This window comes from Streptopelia decaocto, assembly GCF_964273445.1.
Source record: "Streptopelia decaocto genome assembly, chromosome: 7".
Classification (NCBI taxonomy): Eukaryota; Metazoa; Chordata; class Aves; order Columbiformes; family Columbidae; genus Streptopelia; species Streptopelia decaocto.
The window spans coordinates 5,285,239-5,307,887 of record NC_138661.1 but is presented as its reverse complement, the minus strand read 5'-3'; the positions used below and the strand labels follow the sequence as shown (position 1 = coordinate 5,307,887).

The window sequence follows — 22,649 nt, the reverse complement described above, 5'->3', positions numbered from 1 at the left end:
CCCCCCGCCTGCGCACTCACCACTGGCCCAGGCCGGACTGGGGCAGCGCTGCTGCTGGCGCCCCTGATAACCGCCCCGTGGGGACTCGTCCCCTGTGATGTCACAGGCGCCAGAGCACGTCACAGGCACGCCCGCCGGCCCTGCCCGCCCGGCCCCCTCACAGCTGCCCCGCTGTCCCGGTGAAGGCTGGGCCAGAGTTCATGTTCTTCACGGTCCCCTGCGTGGTGCTTCACGCTGGGTTCATTATCCTCTGCCGGCCCATGGCAATCTCATAATCTTAGAACATTTTGGGTTGGAAGGGGCCCACGAGGACCATCTAGGCCAACCCCTGACTCTGCACCGGACAAGCTTCAAATTAAATCAGACAGTCATAGAAGCATTTATGTTGGAGAAGAGCCTCAAGATCATTGAGTCTACGGGAGGCTGGAGAGCAGCCAAACAGAAAGAGATGTGGGGGTTTGGGTTGATGGGAACTTGAAGGCCAGTCACCAGTGTGTCCTGGTAACTCAAAGAGCCAACTGTGTCCTGGGGCACACCAAGCACGGCATCGCCGGCTGGGCTAGGGGGAGATTGTCCCACTCCACACTACACTGGTGGGGCCCCACCTGGACTACTGTGTGCCTTTCTGGGTGCCACATGATAAGAAGGACATCAAACTCTTGAAGTGTGTCCAGACGAGGACAACCAGGATGGTGCAAGGCCTTGAGGGCAAGACTTCTGAGGAGCGGCTGAGGTCACTTGGCTCGTTCAGCTTGGAGAAGACAAGGCTGAGGGGTGACCTCATTGCAGTTCACAGCTTCCTTGTGGCAGTTGCACATCCCCTGAGGAGATCCGGAGACTTCAACAGGACACTTGATGACTCTTCAGCACCTGCTGTGCCCCTTTGTGCCCCACTGTGGCTGTGTCCACATACACACCTCAGATGGTGCTGACAGTCTTGTCCTCCCCACATCTGGGGACAGGGTGACTTCACCTCCCCCTTGCTGGGGGGCAGGAGGGGTGGGACCCTTGGTCAATTGACAGGGTCCTCAACAAAGGGGGTTCCCAGAGAAACTGAGAAGCTTCTGGACCATGTTGTAATACCCACAGCCAGATCTGACCGGGCTATAAGACGGGGTCCCTGTCAAAGCCCTGCTTTGAGTGGCCTTCTCGGAGCAGCAGGTCTATATAAACTCCAGGTTCCAGTATAAATTGGGGAATGACCTGTTGGAGGGCAGTGTAGGGGAAAGGGACCTGGGGGTCCTGGGGGACAGCAGGATGACCATGAGCCGGCACTGGGCCCTTGTGGCCAGGAAGGCCAATGGTACCTGGGGTGGATTAGAAGAGGGGTGGTCAGTAGGTCAGAGAGGTTCTCCTGCCCCTCTGCTCTGCCCTGGGGAGACCACACCTGGAATATTGTGTCCAGCTGTGGCCCCTCAGTTCCAGCAGGACAGGGAACTGCTGGAGAGAGTCCAGTGCAGCCACCAAGATGCTGAAGGGAGTGGAGCATCTCCCGTGTGAGGAAAGGCTGAGGAGCTGGGGCTCTGGAGCTTGGACAGGAGGAGACTGAGGGGTGACCTCGTTAATGTTTATAAATATGTAAAGGGTGAGTGTCAGGAGGATGCAGCCAGGCTCTTCTTGGTGACAACCAACAATACGACAAGGAGTAATGGGTACAAACTGGAACACGGGAGGTTCCACTTAAATTTGAGAAGAAAGTTCTTCACAGTGAGTGTGACAGAGCCTCGACCAGGCTGCCCAGGGAAGTTGTGGAGTCCCCTTGAGACACTGAAAACCCACCTGGACACCTTCCTGTGTAACCTCATCTGGGTGTTCCTGTTCTGGCAGGGGCATTGGACTGGATGATCTTTTGAGGTCCTTTCCAATCCCTAAATTTCTGTGATTCTGTGATTCTGTTTCTAGTCTGTTTGTTGGCTACACATTCCAGCTAGAATAAAGTCTATTTTGGAACTTATTGTTGTCACGGTTGAGACGGACAAACGATGTAGACCGAGTTCTTAAGTACAAACAGCAGTCTCCACTTATGGCCACAAACGCCGCTTTATATGGTCTTTACCAGTTCATGTGCCTTGTTGCTGTTGGTTACAGGCTGCAATAGTACCATATCATTGGCTCATTTTGCTATGGTCAAAGTTACTCCTTTACTCCCATCTTTCTCATGGGTCGTCCTTTATATCTTCGAGGCTAATTTCTGTTCCCATACGCTCTGTCATGGAATCCACGGACCCACTGTAGTTTCCCACAATTCCCCCTAAGTTTTCAGCCTGCTTCTTGATGGCCTCTTGAGGATGGTCAATCAACTGCATGTAATTCTCATCAGGAGCCCGTTCAATAGTCGTAAATGAGTTGGCTGCTTTGGCGGTTTCAGGCACCTTTATCAGAGCTCGATACGCAAGGTCTGCTGACTGCCTCAGGATTTCAGAAACTAATAGCACCTGTAGTTGCGGTATGCCAACTGGTGTCTCTTCCAAAAGCTGGGGGATACCCGCCCCTTTCACCGAACCCCCATTGTTCCATCCTAAATGATCTAAAGCTGTTACATGGCATAGGTCTAATTTTGCTTGAGTCTTTCATGGTTTCTATCTGTTCTCTGGGCAACACATACACATACTCCTTTTCCTTTTAACTTTTCAAGAGAATGCTGCTACCCTCATCCAAGCGATCAGATAACGCAGACTTGAACAGTGCTGGAGAATCATTAGTAACAGGGGTGTTTGGAACAGTGCACATTTTCATTTTTGATTCCAAATCTAGCCCAGAAAAGCCACCCCTCTCCACTGTCTCTGCCTGTTCCCGTTGCTCTTTTAATCCTCTCAAAGTCTCTAGCAACAAGTGCCATGTCGTTAACAGTTCAATTGTTTCCTTGGATCTTTGGGTAGTGCTTTGCCCCATAGTAATGTCCTTTGTAAAGTCACTTTCAGAAGGCTAAGACCCTGTATTGTCTGCATAAAACTGACATTTGGAGTGCCTCCATGACACCGCGTCAGGGGAAATTCAGATGGCACATTACAAAGAAGTGCTTCCGTACGTGAGTGTTTGGTGGCTGGAACTGGCTCCCCAGGGAAGGGGACACGGCACCAAGGCTGTCCGAGTTCAAGGAGGGTCTGGAGGACAATCTTAGTTATATGGTTTAATTGTAGCTAGTCCTGCGAGGACCTGGGTGTTGGAATTGGTGATCCTTATGGGTCCCTTCCAACTCAAGATATTCTATGATACTATGATAATAACCGGAGAGCCATGCAAGGCTGGGATGTTTCCTGGTAAGGCAAGGTGCAGGGTGGCAGAATAGGTCCCGAAAAGGCAGCTCTGCTGTGGAGAGTTTTTACCAGAAAGAGGACATGGGCTGTGTGCTGTGAACAAGCCAGAGCTTGAAGTGACTGAGGTGCACTAGGGCCACACGGAAGTAAACAGAAGCTGGTCTGCCCTCGACCCAGGCTGCAGGAGGGGCACTGTAATCACTGCGCGTGAACAGCTCATGGACAGTGCCCTGCAGCTAATCACCATAGGCAGGGGGACGAGTGACTGCAAGTGTAACCAATCGTAGCCTGTGCTTGCCGCATGGCCTTTGGGTATAGAGTATATAAGGGTTGGAAAAACGTGGTCTGGGGGACATTGATATTCAGTGTTGTTAAGAGTTCATTAAAGGGTATTGATGTTAAATTCATATTGAATTAGACTCATTACTCTCGCCGGCCCGCCCGTCCGTGCTCAAAGAGGTACTGCCGGCAATTTTGCATTCTCCACACCTTACGTCACTCCGCTGACAGACCAGGGCAAGAGTGAATGAATTCTTAATTTTGCCATGCCTGGGCATGTAGCTCTTGCTTTACGGACTAAGCTGCCTTAGCTCAAGGCACAAGTTTTCCCACTTTTACCCTTCAGATTCTCTCCACCGTGCCATGGGAGGGAAGGGCTTGAGCAGCTGTGTGATGCCAAGCTGCCGCTGGGATGAACCCACAACACCTGGGAAGCCAAAGCCAAGTGAGTCATGGAACCAGAGCCCGCCACATCAGCTCTTCTGCAAAAGGTTCCCTAATTCTGCGGCAGCTCAGCAGCGTATTGGCTTTGTGCGGCAAGGTCTTAGTTGCCAGGGATTACAGGGGTATCTTCTGTGAGAACCTGCACCCTATGCCTGTGTTCCCCAAGAAAGTGATGCACAGACACTCCTGGATTCGGCATTTGTTCCAACACAACTTTTATTGGCAACTTTGCAGATGGTAAAGCTCCCAGAAGGAATGGAGTGTCTCAAAGTCAGGGGCACAGTCACTGTCCGGTTGGTAACGGAGTCCCTGTCACAGGCCTCCTCGTGCAGGACGACCTCTTTCAGTGTTCGTGGAGAACCAGTTTATGAAGCCAACATTGCAGCACCAGAAAATCAAGCCATGCCTCCTCATAGGCGTCAGGATTGTGCTCCAGGTACTGGAAGAGGTTGAGCCATTTAGCCGTTCGCAGTTCCAGGGGCAAGATGATCTCCTGAGGCACGTTATCATTGCCGATGAAGAAGTGGTTGAGGCCTTTCTTGTTCAGGCACCTCTGCAGGTACAGCATGATGTCCTCCAGCCGCTCCATGAAAGTGTCCTTGCGCCAGCGTGACAGGGGTATAATGGTCAGCAGGTGCATCACAACGGTCTTCAGTGTATAGATGTAAAAGTCTCTGCCCAGCAGGCAGCGGACGCAGAGCTGCAGGCACCTGAGGTGGCAGGTGTCAGGCTGTGCCTGGCTGGCAATATAGCTGAAGAACTTCATCTCTGCCACAGCATAGGTCTCTGGCCAGATTGTGCTTGGGGTGTAGGCAGCCCCTGTATACTGGCTGCTCAGGAAGATATCTGAGTCGCCTTCCTGCACCCCAAACATCAACTCAATTGAGAGACTTCTGTCCCAGCCCTGTGTCACCCGGAATTTGCAGGAGCGATCCGAGGGCAGCACCATTAGGCGGTGTGTAGCTGACTCAGGCAGATCCTTCCAGAAGCGCCTCACCATCTTCTGGAACCAGCGAGCAGTTTTCTGCACATCCAGGTAGGAGTCAGTGCAGAGGTCGTCTAGGATGTTGGGTCCCTCCTTCCTACTCTGCTCCTCCTTGGGGTCGTGGAGGAAGCAACGTGTCTCTGCTGTTGGCTGCTTCATCTCACAAGTACACACCAACTCCACACGGATGCGGAAGTTCCTCGCCGGCCATGAGGGGCCCGGCTCCAGGTGGAAGATGTGTCCACGGGGGGGCTTCAGAGACACAAGCAGGTGGTGGGTGATGTCTCCTTCCTGGGGACTCCAACCTTCGAAGGCGGTGCCCACCGCGATGGCTTTTTGCAGCACAGGGTACCAAGTATTGGAGAACTCATAGTTGAAGAGATCGATGAATTTTTGCACCAGGCTCTTCACAGCTTCGCAATCTCTGTCCCGGTTCTGAACTGGCCTCTGTATGGGATCCTCAAAAAACCTTCCCGGGTCATTTCCGTCGTCATTCTCTTCTTGGTGTTCCTCCTCCTCCACGTCACTGTCGGAGCTCTCCTCTTCTCTCTCTGGCTCACGGCTCCGTTTCCTGAGCCACCAGCAGAGCCCAAAGAGCAGGACCAGGACTCCAGCAACGGCCCAGAACTGCCAGTGCTGCAAGGCGGAGAGGAGCAGGGATGCCCAAGCAAAGCCACTCTGCTCCTGGTTCCTCTGCTCCTGGTTCATCCGCTCCACCTCCTGCCACAGCCGAGTCATCTCCTGTTTCAGCATCTGCGCACGCTGCTCCATGCGCTCGCGCGTCTCCTCATCCAGCTCATAGCCGACCAACTGAACATTTAGGGTAAGAATTTGCCAAAGTCCGAAGACAATGTCCAAGAGAGCCATGGCCTGCAGGAGAAGGGAGAGAAGGGGCTCAGTGGGGCTGTGCAAGAGGGAGGGGGCTGGCGGTGGGGCAGCGGGGCTGGTGGTCGCAGGGAGCTGTGGGCAGGTAGGAGCGGGGCCGAGGCAGCTGGGAGGCAGCAAGGGCTGCCCCGGCCCCAGCGGTGGTGGCTCCGTGCCCTGGCCAAGGTGCTCCCGCGAGCGGCCGGGCCCTCCATGCAGGGTGAGAACCCACCCCCGGGGGCCGCGTTTCTGCCCCGGCCCCGTCCAGCCCGGCCTCCCCCCGCCTGCGCACTCACCGCTGGCCCAGGCCGGACTGGGGCAGCGCTGCTGCTGGCGCCCCTGATAACCGCCCCGTGGGGACTCGTCCCCTGTGATGTCACAGGCGCCAGAGCACGTCACAGGCACGCCCGCCGGCCCTGCCCGTCCGGCCCCCTCACAGCTGCCCCGCTGTCCCGGTGAAGGCTGGGCCAGAGTTCATGTTCTTCACGGGCCCCTGCGTGGTGCTTCACGCTGGGTTCGTTATCCTCTGCCGGCCCATGGCAATCTCATAATTTTGAACCTAGAATAGAATCATAGAATCATTTCAGTTGGAAAAGACCTTCCGGATTATCGAGTCAAACTATAACCTAACCTAACTCTAGCACTAAACCATGTCCCTAAGAACGTCGTCTAAACACCTTTTAAACCCCTGCAGGGATGGTGACTCCACCACTGTCTTGGGCAGCCTGTTCTAATTCCTGACAACCTCTTCCATTAAGAATTTTTTTTAATATCCAATCTAAACTCACCTGTTGCAACTTGAGGCCACTTCATCTTGTCCTTTCACTTGATACTGGGGAGAACAGACCAACACCCTCCGTTCTGCAACCTCCTTTCAGGTAGTTGTAGACAGTGATAAAGTCTCCCCTCAGCCTCCTTTTCTCCAGGCTAAACAGCCCCATTTCCCTCAACTGTTCCCCATTAGGCTTGTGCTCCAGGCTCCTCACCAGCCTCATCGCCTCTTCTGCACTGTCTCCAGCACCTCAATATCCTTCTTATGTTGAGGGGCCCAAAACTGAACACAGGATTCAAGGTGGGGCCTCACCAGTGCCCAGTACAGTGGCACAATCACTTCTCTAGTCCTGCTGGCCACACTATTCCTGATACAAGCCAGGATGCTGGTGGCCTTTCTGGCCACCTGGGCACATGCTGGCTCATGTTCAGCTGGCTGTCAATCAATACCCCCAGATCCCTCTCTGCCAGGCACTTTCCAGCCACTCTTCCCCGAGTCCATAGCGCTGCCTGGGGTTGTTGTGACCCAAGTGCAGGATCCGGCACTTGGGCTTGTTGAACCTCATACAATTGGCCTCAGCCCAATGGTCCAGCCAGTCCAGATCCCTCTGAATGGCCTTCCTACCCTCCAGCAGATCAACACTCCCACCTAACTTGCTGTCATCTGCAAACTTACTAAGGGTAAGTCCCTTCAGTCCCAGATCAGTCCCTTCAGCCAGATCATTGACAAAGAGATTAAACAGAACTGGCCCCAATACTGAGACCTGGGAAACACAACTTGTGACTGGCCACCAACTGGATCTGGCTCCGTTCACCGCAACTCTTTGGGCCTGGCCCTCCAGCCAGTTCTTTATCCATTGAAGAGTACACCCATCCAGCCCATGAGCTGCAGCTTCTCCAGGAGAATGCTGTGGGATACAGTGTCTAAGGTTTTACTGAAGTCTAAGTACACAACATGCACAGCCTTTCCCTCATTAGTTAGGTGGGTCACCTTCTTGTAGAAATCAGGTTGGCCAAACAGGACCTGCCTTTCCTAAACCCATGTTGACTGGACCTCATCATATGGTTCTCTTGTATGTGCCATGTGATGTTACTCAAGATCATTGCTCTATGACCTTCCCTGGCACTGAGGTTAGACTGACAGTTCCCTGGATTGTCCTTCCAGCCCTGCGTCTGGACAATCGGGTAGTAAGGTGGACTGTGAACTGGCTGAAGGAAAGAAGCCAGAGAGTCGTGGTCAATGGGGCAGAGTCCAGTTGGAGGCCTGTATCTAGTGGAGTCCCTCGAGAGTCGATACTGGGACCAGTACTATTCAATATACTCATCAACGACTTGGATGAGGGAATAGAGTGCACTGTCAGCAAGTTTGCTGATGACACCAAGCTGGGAGGAGTGGCTGACACGCCAGAAGGCTGTGCTGCCATCCAGAGACCTGGACAGGCTGGAGAGTTGGGCGGGGAAAAATTTAATGAAATATAACAAGGGAAAGTGTAGAGTCTTACATCTGGGCCGAAACAACCCCAGGTTCCAGTATAAGTTGGGGAACGACCTGTTGGAGAGCAGTGTAGGGGAGAGGGACCTGGGGGTCCTGGGGGACAGCAGGATGACCATGAGCCAGCACTGGGCCCTTGTGGCCAGGAAGGCCAATGGTGCCTGGGGTGGATTAGAAGGGGTGTGGTCAGTAGGTCAGAGAGGTTCTCCTGCCCCTCTACTCTGCCCTGGGGAGACCACACCTGGACTCTTGTGTCCAGTTGTGGCCCCTCAGTTCCAGCAGGACAGGGAACTGCTGGAGAGAGTCCAGCGCAGCCACCAAGATGCTGAAGGGAGTGGAGCACCTCCTGTGTGAGGAAAGGCTGAGGGAGCTGGGGCTCTGGAGCTGGACAAGAGGAGACTGAGGGGGGACTCATTCATGTTTATAAATATGTAAAGGGTGAGTGTCAGGAGGATGGAGCCAGGCTCTTCTCGGTGACAACCAACAATAGGACAAGGAGTAATGGGTACAAACTGGAACACGGGAGGTTCCACTTAAATTTGAGAAGAAAGTTCTTTACAGTGAGTGTGACAGAGCCTGGCCCAGGCTGCCCAGGGAGGTTGTGGAGTCTCCTTGAGACATTGAAAACCCGCCTGGACACCTTCCTGTGTAACCATCTGGGTGTTCCTGCTCTGGCGGGGGGATTGCACTGGATGAGTTTTCGAGGTCCCCCTCTGTCCCCTAATTTCTGTGATTCTTGGCCGAGCGGGGGGGGCCGTACTCAATGCTCTTTCTGCGCATGCGCCGAGGCGCTGTGAGGCGTTGTGAGGCGGTGTGGGGCGGTGCCAGCGGGAAGGCGGAAGCGCGCGGGTCAAGATGGTGGCCGGCGGTCCGCGCTGCGCTCTGCTCTGCTTGGCGCTGGCGGCCGGTTCGGCCGCGCTGGGCAAGCGGAGCCCCGTGAAGGTGCTGTCGGACGGCATGTGGCAGGAGCTGCTGCAGGGCGAGTGGATGGTGGAGTTGTGAGTCGGGACGGGGTCGTTCGCGCTGCCGGGGAGTGGGCGGGGGGTGGGGGGGGGCGGCCCGGCCCGCTCTGAGGTGGCGGGGGACCGAGCGGCGCCCGTTGGTGACAGACCTGCGCTGCCCGCAGCTACGCCCCGTGGTGTCCCGCCTGCCAGAGCCTGCAGCCCGAGTGGGAGAAGTTTGCCGAGTGGGGCGAGGACCTGGAAGTGAACGTTGCCAAAGTGGATGTCACGGAGCAGCCGGGTGAGAGTCCGGCGGGGCCTCCCGTCACCTCGGGGGGGATGTTCGGTGTATGTGCCCTTAGATTGAATCAGTAGGACAAATAAAGATCTTTTCCCGGTCTCGACTGAAGGCAGATTGTTCCCCTCACACCAAGAAAGCCCTTGAGATGCTGGAGCGAGTTGAGAGAAGGGAACAGAGCTGGGGAAGGGGCTGGAGCACAAGTGTGATGGGAGCGGCTGAGGGACCTGCGTGTTCAGCTGGAGAACAGGAGCTGAGGGGAGACCTTCTGATCTCTGAACTGCCTGAAAGGAGCCTGGAGCCAGGGGGAGGTGTTGGTCTCTTCTCTGAAGGAACAGGTGCCAGGATGAGAGGAAACGGCCTCAGGTTGCACTGGGGAGGTTGAGGTTGGATCTTCAGAACAATTTCTTCCTGGGAAATGTTGTCGGGCATTGGAACAGGCTGCCCAGGGCAGTGGTGGAGTCACCATCCCTGGAGGGGTTGAACAGACGTGGTTCTCAGGGACATGGGTTAGTGCCAGTGTTGGTTTAATGGTTGGACTCAATTATGTTGAGGGTCTTTTCCAACCAGAATGGTTCTATAATTCCATATAGACTAAGAAGTCTCGTCTTTCTTGGTAGATAAAGGAAACAAGAAGGTTTATCAAGAAAGTAACTTAGACAATTCCAAGATTATTGATCTTTTTAAGCATCATACAGAGCAAAAAAAGTGGTTTTAGCCTTCCCTGTAGTAGTACCATTCTTTGTTGGCAAAAGGCAGTACAAGCAGTCTGGTGTCCCTCAACTGAAACTCACTTTGCTGAATTGCCCTCGTGTGGGTGGAGTTCATAAAAATGACCTTCTCTATGCTGATATTTTCCTCCAAAGTCACATAAAAACTTTTGAAACTTGCCTCACTTGGGTTATTTTCTGCGAGTGCTGGAGTTTCCAGATCATGCTCGAAAAGGAGAGTATCTCTCTTTCAAGAGCTACAGCCAAAATAGTCAAGTAGAGCCGTTATCCCAGACATCTTTTTTTCTTCCCCATGGTGAAACTTTCTTGCTCTTTGTCCAGGGATGTTGCTTTAGACTGTGTGCAGTACTTTGATATGCACAGGTGTGTGTGTTTATGCATAATTGAAGACTGATACCTGGGGGCAGCTGTTTTTATTTTGGTGTATAACAAAATTTCTTGCTTTTTCTTACCCAAGATTGCTCTACTATTCTGAAAATAACTGTTTTCTTACAGGATTAAGTGGACGATTTATCATAACAGCTCTTCCTACCATCTATCAGTAAGTATGCAATGCAGCAGGATTTTTTGGAGGAGAGAGGACTTCCTTCTTCATTTTTAGGGGACTAATGAATATTTACCATGCTTTCTAAGAATGTGAGTTACTTTACACAGAGATGACTGTCTTACCCGTTGTGACCTTACAGCACTGCCAGCTGTTTTATTTTTTCTTTTCCCTTTAGGCCTTATTTATTCTATGTTTTTATGCGTGTCTCCATTTTGCAATCTTTTCTCTGTAGGCTGATCTTAATGCACTTATGTGGCAAGTGCATTGGGAAGATCATTATCTTTTTGTGGAATCGCAACCTAAAGGTAGCCAAGATACACATGGAGTCAAGATCCTAGAAATACTTGTAGTCAGGAGTTTTGTAAAACATTTTAGAGCCAATATCATCTAAAGCAAAATAAAAAAGAAAAAAAGACAAGGTGGTGGGAGGAAAGCTGTTGAGTGGAAGCAAATGGTGCATGCTTGGACAGTCTAAAATAAAGGACTTTTTTGTTGGTTTGTTTTACAGTTGTAAAGATGGAGAGTTCAGGAGATACCAAGGAGGAAGAACCAAAACTGATTTTATAAATTTCATCAGTGACCAGGAATGGAAATCTATTGAACCGGTTTCATCATGGTTTGGTCCTTCCTCTTTACTGTAAGTTTTGGTATTTTTTTAATTATAATTAGTTGTCAAGCACGCACATTTTGGGACAGATCCTTAGGTGTGCTGCTTCCTTGTGGACAGCTTAAGGTTTACTTTAAGGCTTCATATAGTTGGAGGTGGCTGTATTGTTTTACTAAACTCTTGTAGGAAACACTTGAAGTTCTTTTTATATAGCAAGAAGATGTTTTGCCCAGCGAAATTCTAGGAAATTAGCAATAAAAACTGGGAAACAATGTAGGAGTGTAGTAGTGAGATACAGGCTGCCATTTAAGAAAAGACAAAGTTAAAAACAGAGTGGAAGGGTGAAGGTTCCTTGCTGAAGGAGTAGTGAAGTGGGGAGACTGTCATCTGAGGAGAAACACTCTCGTTGGTATTCTTTCTAGTTTTGAGGCTTTGAAGTGCTTTTAGTTGTTCCTGCACGTGCTGTGTGGTGGTTGCAGAGTAGTTGAGTAACTGCGGGTGATAAAGTGTGTTGGGGACACCGTTGGTTGAGGCAAATGAACCAAATAGTTCATGATTTTTCTCGTGTTAGAGCAATGATGGCTGAAACACCTCTGTAGTAACTGTGCTGTAGCAGTGCTCTGTTTATGAAGTGCTACATTTTACATGTAGAGCAGCATTACAGGAAGCTCAGCATTGTTACTTTGTCTACTCACAGTGCTGTTTGAATCTTCAAACTGTGTGGTTGATCTAGAAACTGTTAGCCACACCAAGCAATGTGTGAAAAGGGGAATAATTTTAGGATTAATAAGTTTTCTGTTACAAGTGCACAGTAGCAGCTCCATTTTTTGCATATAGTAAAACAGTATGAAATGGGCTTTTTCTGTGGCTCAGCCATTAGCAGCTTAGGTTGGCTTAATGTTTCAAATTCTCCTTTACAGATAGCAAATACCTAATGCTGAAGTTTTGCAATAACGGGGAAGTGCCAGAGTTAGCAGGATGTACATGGCAGATAGCCTGGTCCTTTTCACCTGTGTGTAAGATATAGCAAAGCTTAAGTGTCTAGACATCTCTCAGTTCTTACATAACCTGATTATTTAACAGGTTGTTTTTTTGTTTTAAATATCCAGATGCTTAATTCTTATTATCTTGAAGAGAATTCCAGTTGGCTTCTCATAGACTGCTGGTCCAAATATAAGTTAGAACATAACCAAAATTAACTGAGATTCATATGTCAGCAGATCCACATCAAGGTGGTTTGTGAATTCATACTTGTCCATATGTGGAACGTTGCATGTGCTGATGTTGGTATGAAAGGTACGAAGTAGAAGATAAAAATCAAGCTAGTTAGAAGGGAAAATGGACACGAGCAGAAGGCTGTTCAACATGGGACTAAATAATGACTAGTCAGGCAAACCAGAAGGTACAGGTATGTGACTGGCTGAAAAATGTTTTCTTTTTTTTTTTTCTGTTTTGTTTCAGGATGAGCAGTATGTCAGCTTTGTTTCAGTTGTCAATGTGGATCAGGGTATGTGCTTAGATCTCTGTTTTATTTTAGTTTAACAGACATAATATTCAGCTATTCTTGAAATGATTCTCTTGTCTTATATTCCAGCACTGCCATGGTTATTTAACAGAAAATGTCGGACTGCCAGTCTGGGGCTCCTATGCTGTTTTTGTATTGGCAACTCTATTCTCGGGACTGACACTGGGACTTGTAAGTGACGCACTTAGCTCAGATTGGCTTATGACTACTGTGTATTACACTGATTCTGCCTCAGTCTTTAATAGTAAGACCAGTTGTTCTTGGGGTACACAGCCCCCTGAGCTGGAAGACAGGGAGCAGAATGAAGCCCCAGTGATCCAAAGGGAAATGGTTAACAACCTGCTGCACCACTTAGATGCCTCTACAGAGGGATCTGGACCAGCTGGATCAATGGGCTGAGGCCAATTATATGAGTTTCAATGAGACCAAGTGCCGGGTTGTGCACGCAGATCACAACAACCCTATGAACGCTACAGGCTTGGGGAGAGTGGCTGGAAAGTGCCTGGTGGAAAAGGACCTGGGGGTGTTGCTGACAGCGACTGAACATGCGCCAGCATGTGCCCAGGTGGCTAAAAAGGCCACGAACGTCCTGGCTTGTATCAGCACTGGTGTGGTCAACAGGATCAAGGCAGTGACCGTCCCCCTGTACTGGGCACTGCTGAGGCAAAACCCTCGAATCCTGGGGTCAGTTTTGGGCCCCTCAAGACAAGAAAGCCCTTGAGGTGCAGGAGCAAGTTCAGAGAAGGGAATGGAGCTGGTGAGGGGCTGGAGCACAAGTGTGATGGGAGCGGCTGAGGGACCTGGGGGGTTCAGCCTGGAGAACAGGAGCTGAGGGGCGACCTCCTGATCCCTGAACTGCCTGAAAGGAGCTTGGAGCCAGTGGGGTCGGGCTCTGCTTCCAAGGAACAAGTGCCCGGATGAGAAGAAACGGCCTCAAGTTGCACCAGGGGAAGTTGAGGTTGGATCTTGGGAACTATTTCTTCCTGGAAAGGGCTGTCGGGCATTGGAACAGGCTGCCCAGGGCAGTGGTGGAGTCACCATCCCTGGAGGGGTTGAACAGACGTGGAGATGAGGTTCTCAGGGACATGGGTTAGTGCCAGTGTTGGTTTAACGGTTGGACTCAATGATCTTGAGGGTCTTTTCCAACCAAAATGATTCTGTGCTTCTAATGTGCAGGATGTTTGGAGGTTTACTGTTGTCTTTCTTTGGTTTCAGGTAATGGTATTCTTGGCAGACTGTATCTGTCCATCCAAAAGGCACAGACCACCACCATATCCTTATTCAAGTAAGCCCACTGTAACTTCTAATTCAGAGAAGCTGTTTGGTAAATCTTATTTAATAAATATCAGTGTCTAACTTGTGTCTGCAGGACATGAGATTTAGCATAAAAGTTTACACTTGTGATTGGTACATTGTTTTACCTGCAGCGACTTGTCCTTGTGGTTTATAGTAGGTTTGTATTCTGTAAAAAACTTTTTTAGGAGTTAAAATGTTTTTAGAGCATTTTCATACCTCCAAGATAGGAAATTCTGTACGTGCAGGGAGATAAAAGTTTTGAGTGGAGCTCTCAGTGTTGCGAAGGTGGGGGTTTGCATAAGTTTTAGGGGCCAAGCGAGAATTAAAAGTGAATTTGCATTTCTGTGGATGGCAAGTGATTCAGTTTGGGGTTAGTCTCTGGAATATTTCAAGGTAATCTTAAAAAGTCATGGAAGAAGATCTGAATGCTGGTTTATGGTTTGTATGATCCTGACTAATTTTTTTCAAAGTTGGAGGAAGTTTTATATTAATTTGTCTAGGTTATCTCTTCATACTTGACCTGTGGGTAACTTCATGCTAGCAACAGGTACTACCTGGCTTAAATTCATTAAAGTGCTGCAATGTTAAAAAAGTGTATTTCACATGGTAAATGGTACGTGTTCGTGTATGAATATTTTCCTTTCTCCTTAAGGAAAGCTAGCTCCAGAGTCGGCTCAGCTGCTGAAAAAGCTGGATGAAGAGCAAGAAGCAGACAAGGAAGATATTTCAGATGATGAAACGGAGGGTAAAGAGGTGCCCAGCAGAAACTCATCACCAAGTGCTGTAAGGCAGCGCCCAGTGAACCCTGCTCCTACGATGGATAAATCTTAACTTTATTTCCATGCAGGATTAGTGTTTGAGTCATCAACTCGAAAGGAACTAAATGTCAAATCCTTCAGTTGAAGAGAGGGTTGACTCCTGTCATGCTAATATTGATGCATTTAATGAATTCAGAAAAAAAAAAAATAAGAAGAAAATATCTTTGGCTTCAGGTATTCAAAACTAAAACATGCTGTTGCAAGTGGCTGAAACTTCTCCTGTGTGCGGAGAAGTGCAAAGAAATTATAAGGCTTCATGAAAGATTTGTTCCACAGGGATAGTTTTTAACAGAATGTAAACCAGCGTACTTGTTGCATTACGGAACATTAGCAAGGAAAATGCACTAACCTTTTTGCTGTTACAGTGTTCAAAAAGGTTTCTCAGTATAAATCTATCTAGTTGTGCTCTGAGGAAATGCTGAGGGGAAAGGTTCCTTCAGTTATGGGACCCGTTCCAGGTTTTTTATGTGACAAAACCTGCTTTCTGCTATGACAATGAGTGCTACAACCCCCCAATAATCTTTCTTCTTCCAAAGAAATGAAAGTTGCTCTCTTCGCTTAGAGGAAGAGAATTTCCTTCTGAACAAAAGTCTTTGCTGTCCTCCCAAATGGAAGTTACCACAAGCGCTCTGTGTAGTCCGAATTCTCTGGCAGACCCGAAACCTGCTATTTCTATCCATTTCTTTTAGGAAAGGCTGTAGAAAAATATATGAGCTTCATGGTGAAGTAATTCTCTAGAAAAAGTTGCAAGTAGCTCCATAAAGTCTTGTTTGTCTCAGTGACTCCGAATCACATGGGAATAGTTTACACGCAGGGTTCTCTGCCGAGTGCAAATCCTCATCCATTCCTCCTGCTGTGTGGCAGTAGGACTCTGCCTATTTTTAATACATCATCAGTGATGTCTGCTTAATTGAATTTTACTGCAAATCTTGTCAGGTTGTACCTGCTCTGAAGCTGAAATAACTGCTGCTTAATTTCTTTTACAGAAGGTCATCTTTTCTGTTTTCACAAAACCCATCTTGAAACACCATACCCTAATTCTTTAAAAAAACCTGTAGTCTACTGTTTTCTGTATGGTATTTGTTTTCACTCTATATAGAAATAAAAAGAGTGCACCTGCGCATTCAGCCAGTGTTATCTCGCATTGCTTGTAAAGAATTTTCCATGTTTTTTCAGTTAATTTTTGAAGTATTTGCAGAGGAAGGGTTAGCCTAATGCTTAGTTTTTTTGACGAGCTTGTGCTTGCTGGGTATTTTGCTGGTTTTGTTGTTGTTTTAGTTGGTTTGTTTGCCATTTTTTGTTTGTGTTTTTTTTTTGTTTGTTTTAAATTCATCTGAGTGAGTTTGCATGACTGGCAGTTGATACGTCTTTGTCAACAGTAAACTTGGTCGTGAGTAATTAAGAGCACAAACATAGAAGTGGTCTCAGTGATGTTTTCACTGCAGCCTGGCTTTTAAAATCAGGGTTCTCCTTGTGATTATTAAGAAGACAGAGCATCAAACAAGGAGCTCGTAGTGAAATCCACGGGATTTGAAAGAAATACTGGGAAAAACTGAGCTCTTGCAGGTGAATCGACTTGTAAAGCTGTCAAGAATACCCTGTGTTTTTTGTCAGTCTTCAATGCTTCTTTGTAAGTTGCGTTTTAAGTATATCTTGACAGATCATAATTCATCCTCCATGTAATGAATGGAAACAAGTGATTCAGCTCTCCAAATATCTGAGTGAATCTTCCAACAAGTTCTTAGATGAGTAAGAATGAGTTGTTATGCAAGATGGAACTTCCTCCTTTGACTCTTTTCTTGTTTGTGAACGCTGGTGCTCTAGAATGACTTATGACTTCAGTGCTGGGTTAATAATGCTTGAAAGGGTCCTTTTGCTTAAAATCGGAGTGGTTTTGTCAATTTTTTTTAATACCAAGCTTTTCCTGGTGTTTGAATGAAGACGACTGTGTGCTATAAATGCCCTTAAGGTCTTGGTCTTGTGGGGTTGCCTTAAATTCTCTAAAACTTTAAATCATAGCCTTGTCACTGGTAAAATAAAGCAATAAATCTGTGATGTACGAAGGAGAACTAGTAGCACCATCTTTGATAAGTGGTGCATTTTTTAGTTTGGAGAGGGCTTGAGGAAACAGGTCACAGAAATGCTGAATGCCGTTGTGAGGGATGAGTGAGAATTGTTTTAGAAACTGAACTATATGGGCTAACTCCACTTGGAATATATTTAAATGTAGCTGTTATAAATGCAGGGTTTTCTAATTTTTTAGTTACTTTAAAACTGTTTGTGCGATACAGAAAGTATATAATCATAACTTTTAGCAAACTCTTCATTTTAAAAGAACAAACAACCTTTTGTTTTTTCTTGCTGGTGTTCTAGACTCCTGGTTTAACCAGAATTCCTAGCGCTAATTTACCTGGCCTTTGCCTCCTGCTCACCTACCTGTTGTTACCTCCTCCCTGCCTTAGGCAAGTAACCAAATTCCAAAACCGCCTCCCAGTCCTCAGTGTTCCGAGCTGCTGGAATCCAGCCTCTGCGTGACAGACCTGTGCTGTGAATCATGTCATTTCTGCTAGTTCCGTTCTCATTGTCCACAGACAGCCTGTGTTGGCTGATCTCTGTAAATCTTACTGTTCATATTGTTAATAATCTTATGGGTTTGTCCTATATTTAAGTTTCTTGATTTTTTTTTTTTTTAAATCTCTATTCCAAAGATGTTTGTTAAGGCTGAGTGAAGGTTGCAATGTAACAAATGTGCGTCAGAGCCTGTCCTTTGTGTGTATTGATGATGCTTGAATATCAGTTTTGTGAAAGTCAGAATGCCCTTTCCATAGCATCACCTTGACTGAGGATGTCCAATTTAACCCAGGAAGAATCAATTAACTGTAACAATGCTTGTTTTTTTTTTTTTTTAATGTTTTACAGAGTCTTCAAGTAAAAAACACCCTCCAACTTTGGATTCCTGTGTGTGTGTCTTGTTTGTTTAAGACAATATCTTGCTGTTTAGCAACGAAACAAAACTGCAGCTATTTCTGTGGGAAAAAATCATAACACTATAGCAAACAAACTATTTGTGATAAGTCTTTTTGGAAAGACAAGTTGGACTAATACTTTAAACTAAATCTGGACAGAAGCACTTGTGGTTTTCAGTTGGGAGTGGCTTGGGTACCTCATGATAGCGTGAGCTGACACTTATGATTTTGGTTAGATGGTTTGTTTTATGGTTTGGGAAGGAGCTTTTATGCCTACTCAGCTTGACAGCGATGGTAATAAAATGGGTGCTTGTGTTGCAAAAAGAATATAGGTTTGAGTTGACAAATTATGTTTAAAATACAGTTATTTGTAACCTTTTTCTGTATTTGTGTAATCAGCTACAGCTGGACACCTCCCCTCTTCGTTGTATATCAGATCTTACCAGTTGAAGGGGTCAACATCAGTGGGTTTATTTTGGAGTGGGAAGCTTAATTCAGAATTGTATGAGTTCTGGAATGAAAGAGGCTTCTCGAGGAGGAAACAAATCGGGACAAGGTGTGCTCAAAGCACTGCTGAGTGACAGCTGGCCTGGTGCAAATCTTGTCCACGGAGACTCTGTCTTACCTCTTCCCTTGTGCTTTCTGCCATCTCTTCTCTTAGGAGTAAGCACTGAGGACATGATAGGTCTGTGTGTGGGCTCTCAGTCCGAATGTGTGGAGTTTTAAGTGCATGAATACTCTTGCAGTTCCTCCCCAACAGGAACAAGGAATATGGATTCCCTCGAGAATCAAGTGGGTGCTCATAAAAGTCTCACTTCCCTACTCTTCCACTCAATATATTACGTATAACAGAAAATTATAGCCAGCCCAAAGGAAAAAGAAAAAACAAAAGGAAATAAAAAGTCAAGCTGAAGTATATTTAAATAGTTAAAATTATTGGGACTAGCTGATGCGAAACAAAAAAGCAATTATGCGTAGCTGGCAGTTGGTGTTTGCCAGGTCAGCTGTAGGTTTGCTTTTGAAACAAATAGTTTTCAATTCTGACAAAGATCCATGAGGAAGGAGAAATTCCAGTATGTTACAGCACTGTTTTGATGTTTAGAAACACCAAAGTACAATGCTAATGTTAATTTTAAGGCTCCTTTGCTTTAAAGAAGAGGGAATCTGTTTCCTGCACTTGTCTTATCTCCTTGTTAGCATCAGCTGGAGTTGGTGGTTTGACCTGAACAGCATCACCTTTAGCTCTCCCCTAAATTCTGTTCTGACCACTCTTCTGGGTCAGCTTTTCTGCCTCAACCTGCTCTTTTTCCTCACTTTTCCACATTTAGCTCTTTAAAACTTTCCGGATACCAGTTTCATTTCCATTTAGCATTGCTTATATTTTCTTAAACTGCAAGGCAGATCTAGACAGCCAGTTCTTAGGTACCTATCTGACATTTAACAGCTACCTTAAAGGAAATATGTTTATTCCTTTAACGGATTCATCTGGTGAAGTACTGGAGTATATACATAGCCCTGTTCTAGCACTTCTTGTATTTGACCTTCTCGCATACAAAACCAGCCTTCCAAAAAGCTCCTGGAACATTGTCCTCTTGCTGACAATACTATCGCCTGTGTACTGGGATTTGATTTTTGCTGATGGAGAAGTTCTCTGTGCTGTGATGCAGCTCTGGCCAGAGAGAACGCACCAATAATTGTAATAAATAAGGTATTTGGGTCCCGTGTGGGTTAAGTGAAAGGTGGATCCATGACCAAACCTTTCCTTTTGGAGAGCCTCAAAGTGCACTAGGTTCATTTATAAGTTAAATTATGCCTCTTATATCAAGAAGTTTTTAAAATGCTACATGAGAAACCATTAATGCAAGATTATCAATAAATATAATATATTTTTTAGCTGTGCTTTTCCTTGCAAAGTCTTTACACTTTGCTGGGCCTGGACCTCAGTGTCTTTTCCCCCTCCTCCCCGTTGTGTGACTGGTAGTTTCTCAGAAAGATTATGTCTGAATCTTCCTTAAAACTCCTTAGTACGTGGGATGATTCCTCCCCTCTGCACTTGCTTTATCAAGACTATCAACTGAATGGAAAATGCTGCTCAGTTACAGATCTCTCCTTGCCTGTGGCTGCAATCGCAGGCATCCAGGATGCCGTTTCCACGAGTCAAGTTTAACCAGTGTGTCCCTTCCCGGCTGTATTCCTGGCACAACCGGTGCCACCGTGGTGACAAGGAAAGACTGCTCGCCCTGTTCCTGTCACCGCACCGGGTTTGTTCTCTTTCAGTGAAGCTCAGACCTGCTCTTAGCCCTGCTGATGTAAATCTCTTCTACCTGACTCTTCAGACGAGCCAAGATCTTATTCACTGGCAGACCATGGCGCGTATTTGTCTTGGAATTGCAGTTCAATCTGTTAAAAAAAAAAAAAAAAAAGGAGAAAATGAAACCCAAGGAGGCCAAGTGCTGGTTATTTGTTTGGTTTTGAATTCCTTTGATTTTTCTACCTCAATGGGAAGAGCCTGGACATGAAGAAATGGGCAGGATGTAAAGTGAACGTGGTTCGCGGCTGTACCGCAGGAGTGAGAGGGGAGCGAGGACCCGTTTGGCTCTCAAGATCTGATGCCGTTACTGTCAGAGAATGAACGCCGGCTGAGCAAAGCCTTTCCTTACCCGTGCCTGCAGAGCTTGGCTGCTTTCTACACATAGGCTGTCTCAGTCCCAGGAAAATATCACACATTTCCCCTGTTGAATCTTCCTGATGTTTACAGGACTACAGAGCTGATTTCTTTGATGATTTGAGGAGTGGTTCTCCAAGGATAAGTAACCCTTTCCTCCTTTTTTTCCTCTTCTTCCCATCCCCTTGTCAAGTATTTGGGAGGGATGTGAAGTGTGGTCCTATGCAGAGCTTTTTCCAAAAAAAATAATAAAAATTCAACAGGACTTTGTTAACTATAACTCAAGATTAAATACTCAGCATTAAGCAGATGTTGGTGTGGGCCTTGTGTACATGCAGCTGAGCAGAAATAGACATTATATCTGGTGTGTCCCCCTTAGGCTAGAGCTTGTGCCTGTGGCACAAAAAGGTTTTGAGATGCTGATCTGTTGCGAGTGGTGACATGAGAACACAAGAGCTGATCAATGAAAGCCTGTGTGACAACGAATAAAAGCAAAATGTTTCTGAAATATCTCTTGTTCAGGGAGAATAATCTGTGTGCAGTCTCTGCTACGGTATATTTTTAAATACAGTAGTTTGCAGTCAGTTTGATATGTGTGGTGGGTGTCATTGTGACAGGTTTCTGAAGGAACTGTCTGGTTTGGTGCATCAGACGAGGATGATCCATCCCCTTCCAGATCCGTCAAGGCTCCAGCCAGTTACCAGCCCAGCAGGGAGCGATCGCTGAAGCCAACCAGGGCTCCTCTAGTGGGATCTGAGTTTTTCTTGGAGGTTTCTGTATGTTTTCTGAAGCGTGAGAGATGACAAGAACAAACCCTGCCAGGAGCTGTCAGAGTTGTTTGTCTCGATGCTCTGCTGAAGTTCCGCAGCGATGACTAAAACCACCATGGGGTGGTGTAGCGAGACCTCGCTGGGCTGGAGGAGGCTGCCAAAGAGATATTTTTATTATTATTCATGCTGACTGAAGTCCCTCAGGTTGTCCATGATATCTAGATGTCCTACGGTCACCTTAAACACCTTGGTTTGTCTTCTGCACACCTAGAAGATTGAGAAGCTGGCTGCAGCCTGCTCCAGGGGTTTCAGCTCCTGCTGAGACTGGGGCTGCAGGGCTGTGGGGGGAGCACACTGGTGGGTTCCCCCACCTCGGGAGGAGCTCAAGGACATGGCTTTTTGCTTTGGTCAGTTATAATTAAGTAGGTGACCAAGAGCTAAAGCTCATCATGTTGCTCTAAGAACCTCAAAGGCTCCAAACTAGAGATCTGCTTCGTTCTGGGTACGTATATATAGATATATATTTTTTTTAATGTAATTTTTTTAAAAGGCTTTGGAGCACATCTCCCAAAGGGCTGCTCTAGCTTTACTCCAGAGAGTTGTGGAAGAAGTTACATGGCCAAAAGGAGAGGAAGCGAGAGGAGCCGGGTGACCACATGGTGGCAACATGGAGATGCTACAGAGAGATTGCTTGGACCTGTGTTAGAAATGTTCCTTCTACAGAGGGACCTGAGGTGATTTCAGAGCTTAAAAGAGGATGGTAAAAGCATGAAATGTAAATATTTTGGTTGTTCTAAAGATGACAATAGGTATCTGTGCTTTGTTTGCTTTCTGGAGCAAGGGGCTGCCTACAAACCGCCACTGTGGTGTTGCCAAAGGCAAGAATTTCTCAAGCCCCCCAGGCCACAAAGTAATTGAAACAGCAGCAAACTGCTGAGCGGCAGCCTCTGAGTCTTGTATTAACTATAATTTATCATTTATCACCGTATTTTAACTGTTGAGCCTGCAACTCTGCTCCAGCACAGGTATTTATACACTTTAAATATTCCAGTATAAATTGCCAAATGAATGGTATACAGGAACATACTGAATAATCCTGCCCCTAAAGGGAAATATGGGAATGTAGTCTTGTTACTTAAACCCATAATTTCCAAGTTTGGAGATAAGATCTGCTCCATGGCATATTTTGCTTAAATAGATTCCTGATCTGTTTGCTTTAATAAGTGTGAATAGGTAGAAGAGTATAACAAACCAGTTCAGCATCACTTCCCATCAGAAATACAGTTTTTTAGTAGATTTTTAGGAGATTTGTTTTTCCCTTTATTTGCTTCACCATCTCTCCTCAATCCTGTCTTGCCTGTCATTTTCTTTTCGTGGCTGGATTTGCAGAAGT

General features: G+C 47.0%; 2 protein-coding genes across 2 annotated transcripts; one reads left to right on the top strand and one right to left on the bottom strand.

Moving 5' to 3' along the window:
* Positions 1 to 2,156: 2,156 nt before the first annotated feature.
* LOC309442482 (inositol 1,4,5-trisphosphate receptor-interacting protein-like 1) lies at positions 2,157 to 5,832 on the bottom strand (the record flags this gene model as incomplete). The annotated part of the gene is made up of 2 exons (XM_082058348.1): positions 2,157 to 2,405; positions 4,369 to 5,832. 2 exons carry the CDS (start codon positions 5,830 to 5,832, stop codon positions 2,157 to 2,159), a joined length of 1,713 nt encoding a protein of 570 aa, XP_081914474.1.
* Positions 5,833 to 8,921: 3,089 nt separating this feature from the next.
* Positions 8,922 to 17,808, top strand: TMX1 (thioredoxin related transmembrane protein 1). The gene is made up of 8 exons (XM_082059213.1): positions 8,922 to 9,090; positions 9,219 to 9,334; positions 10,558 to 10,603; positions 11,118 to 11,246; positions 12,678 to 12,723; positions 12,811 to 12,912; positions 13,957 to 14,026; positions 14,690 to 17,808. Exons 1-8 carry the CDS (start codon positions 8,948 to 8,950, stop codon positions 14,866 to 14,868), a joined length of 831 nt encoding a protein of 276 aa, XP_081915339.1. The 5' UTR covers positions 8,922 to 8,947; the 3' UTR covers positions 14,869 to 17,808.
* Positions 17,809 to 22,649: the final 4,841 nt, after the last annotated feature.

What these genes read in the sequence shown, in the direction of transcription:
- TMX1 (XM_082059213.1), top strand. Translation starts at nt 8,948, where the DNA reads ATGGTGGCCGGCGGTCCGCGCTGCGCTCTGCTCTGCTTGGCGCTGGCG. An exon ending in GGCGAGTGGATGGTGGAGTT is followed by an intron (nt 9,091 to 9,218) that starts GTGAGTCGGGAC and finishes CGCTGCCCGCAG; the next exon opens with CTACGCCCCGTGGTGTCCCG. An exon ending in AGTTGTCAATGTGGATCAGG is followed by an intron (nt 12,724 to 12,810) that starts GTATGTGCTTAG and finishes CTTATATTCCAG; the next exon opens with CACTGCCATGGTTATTTAAC.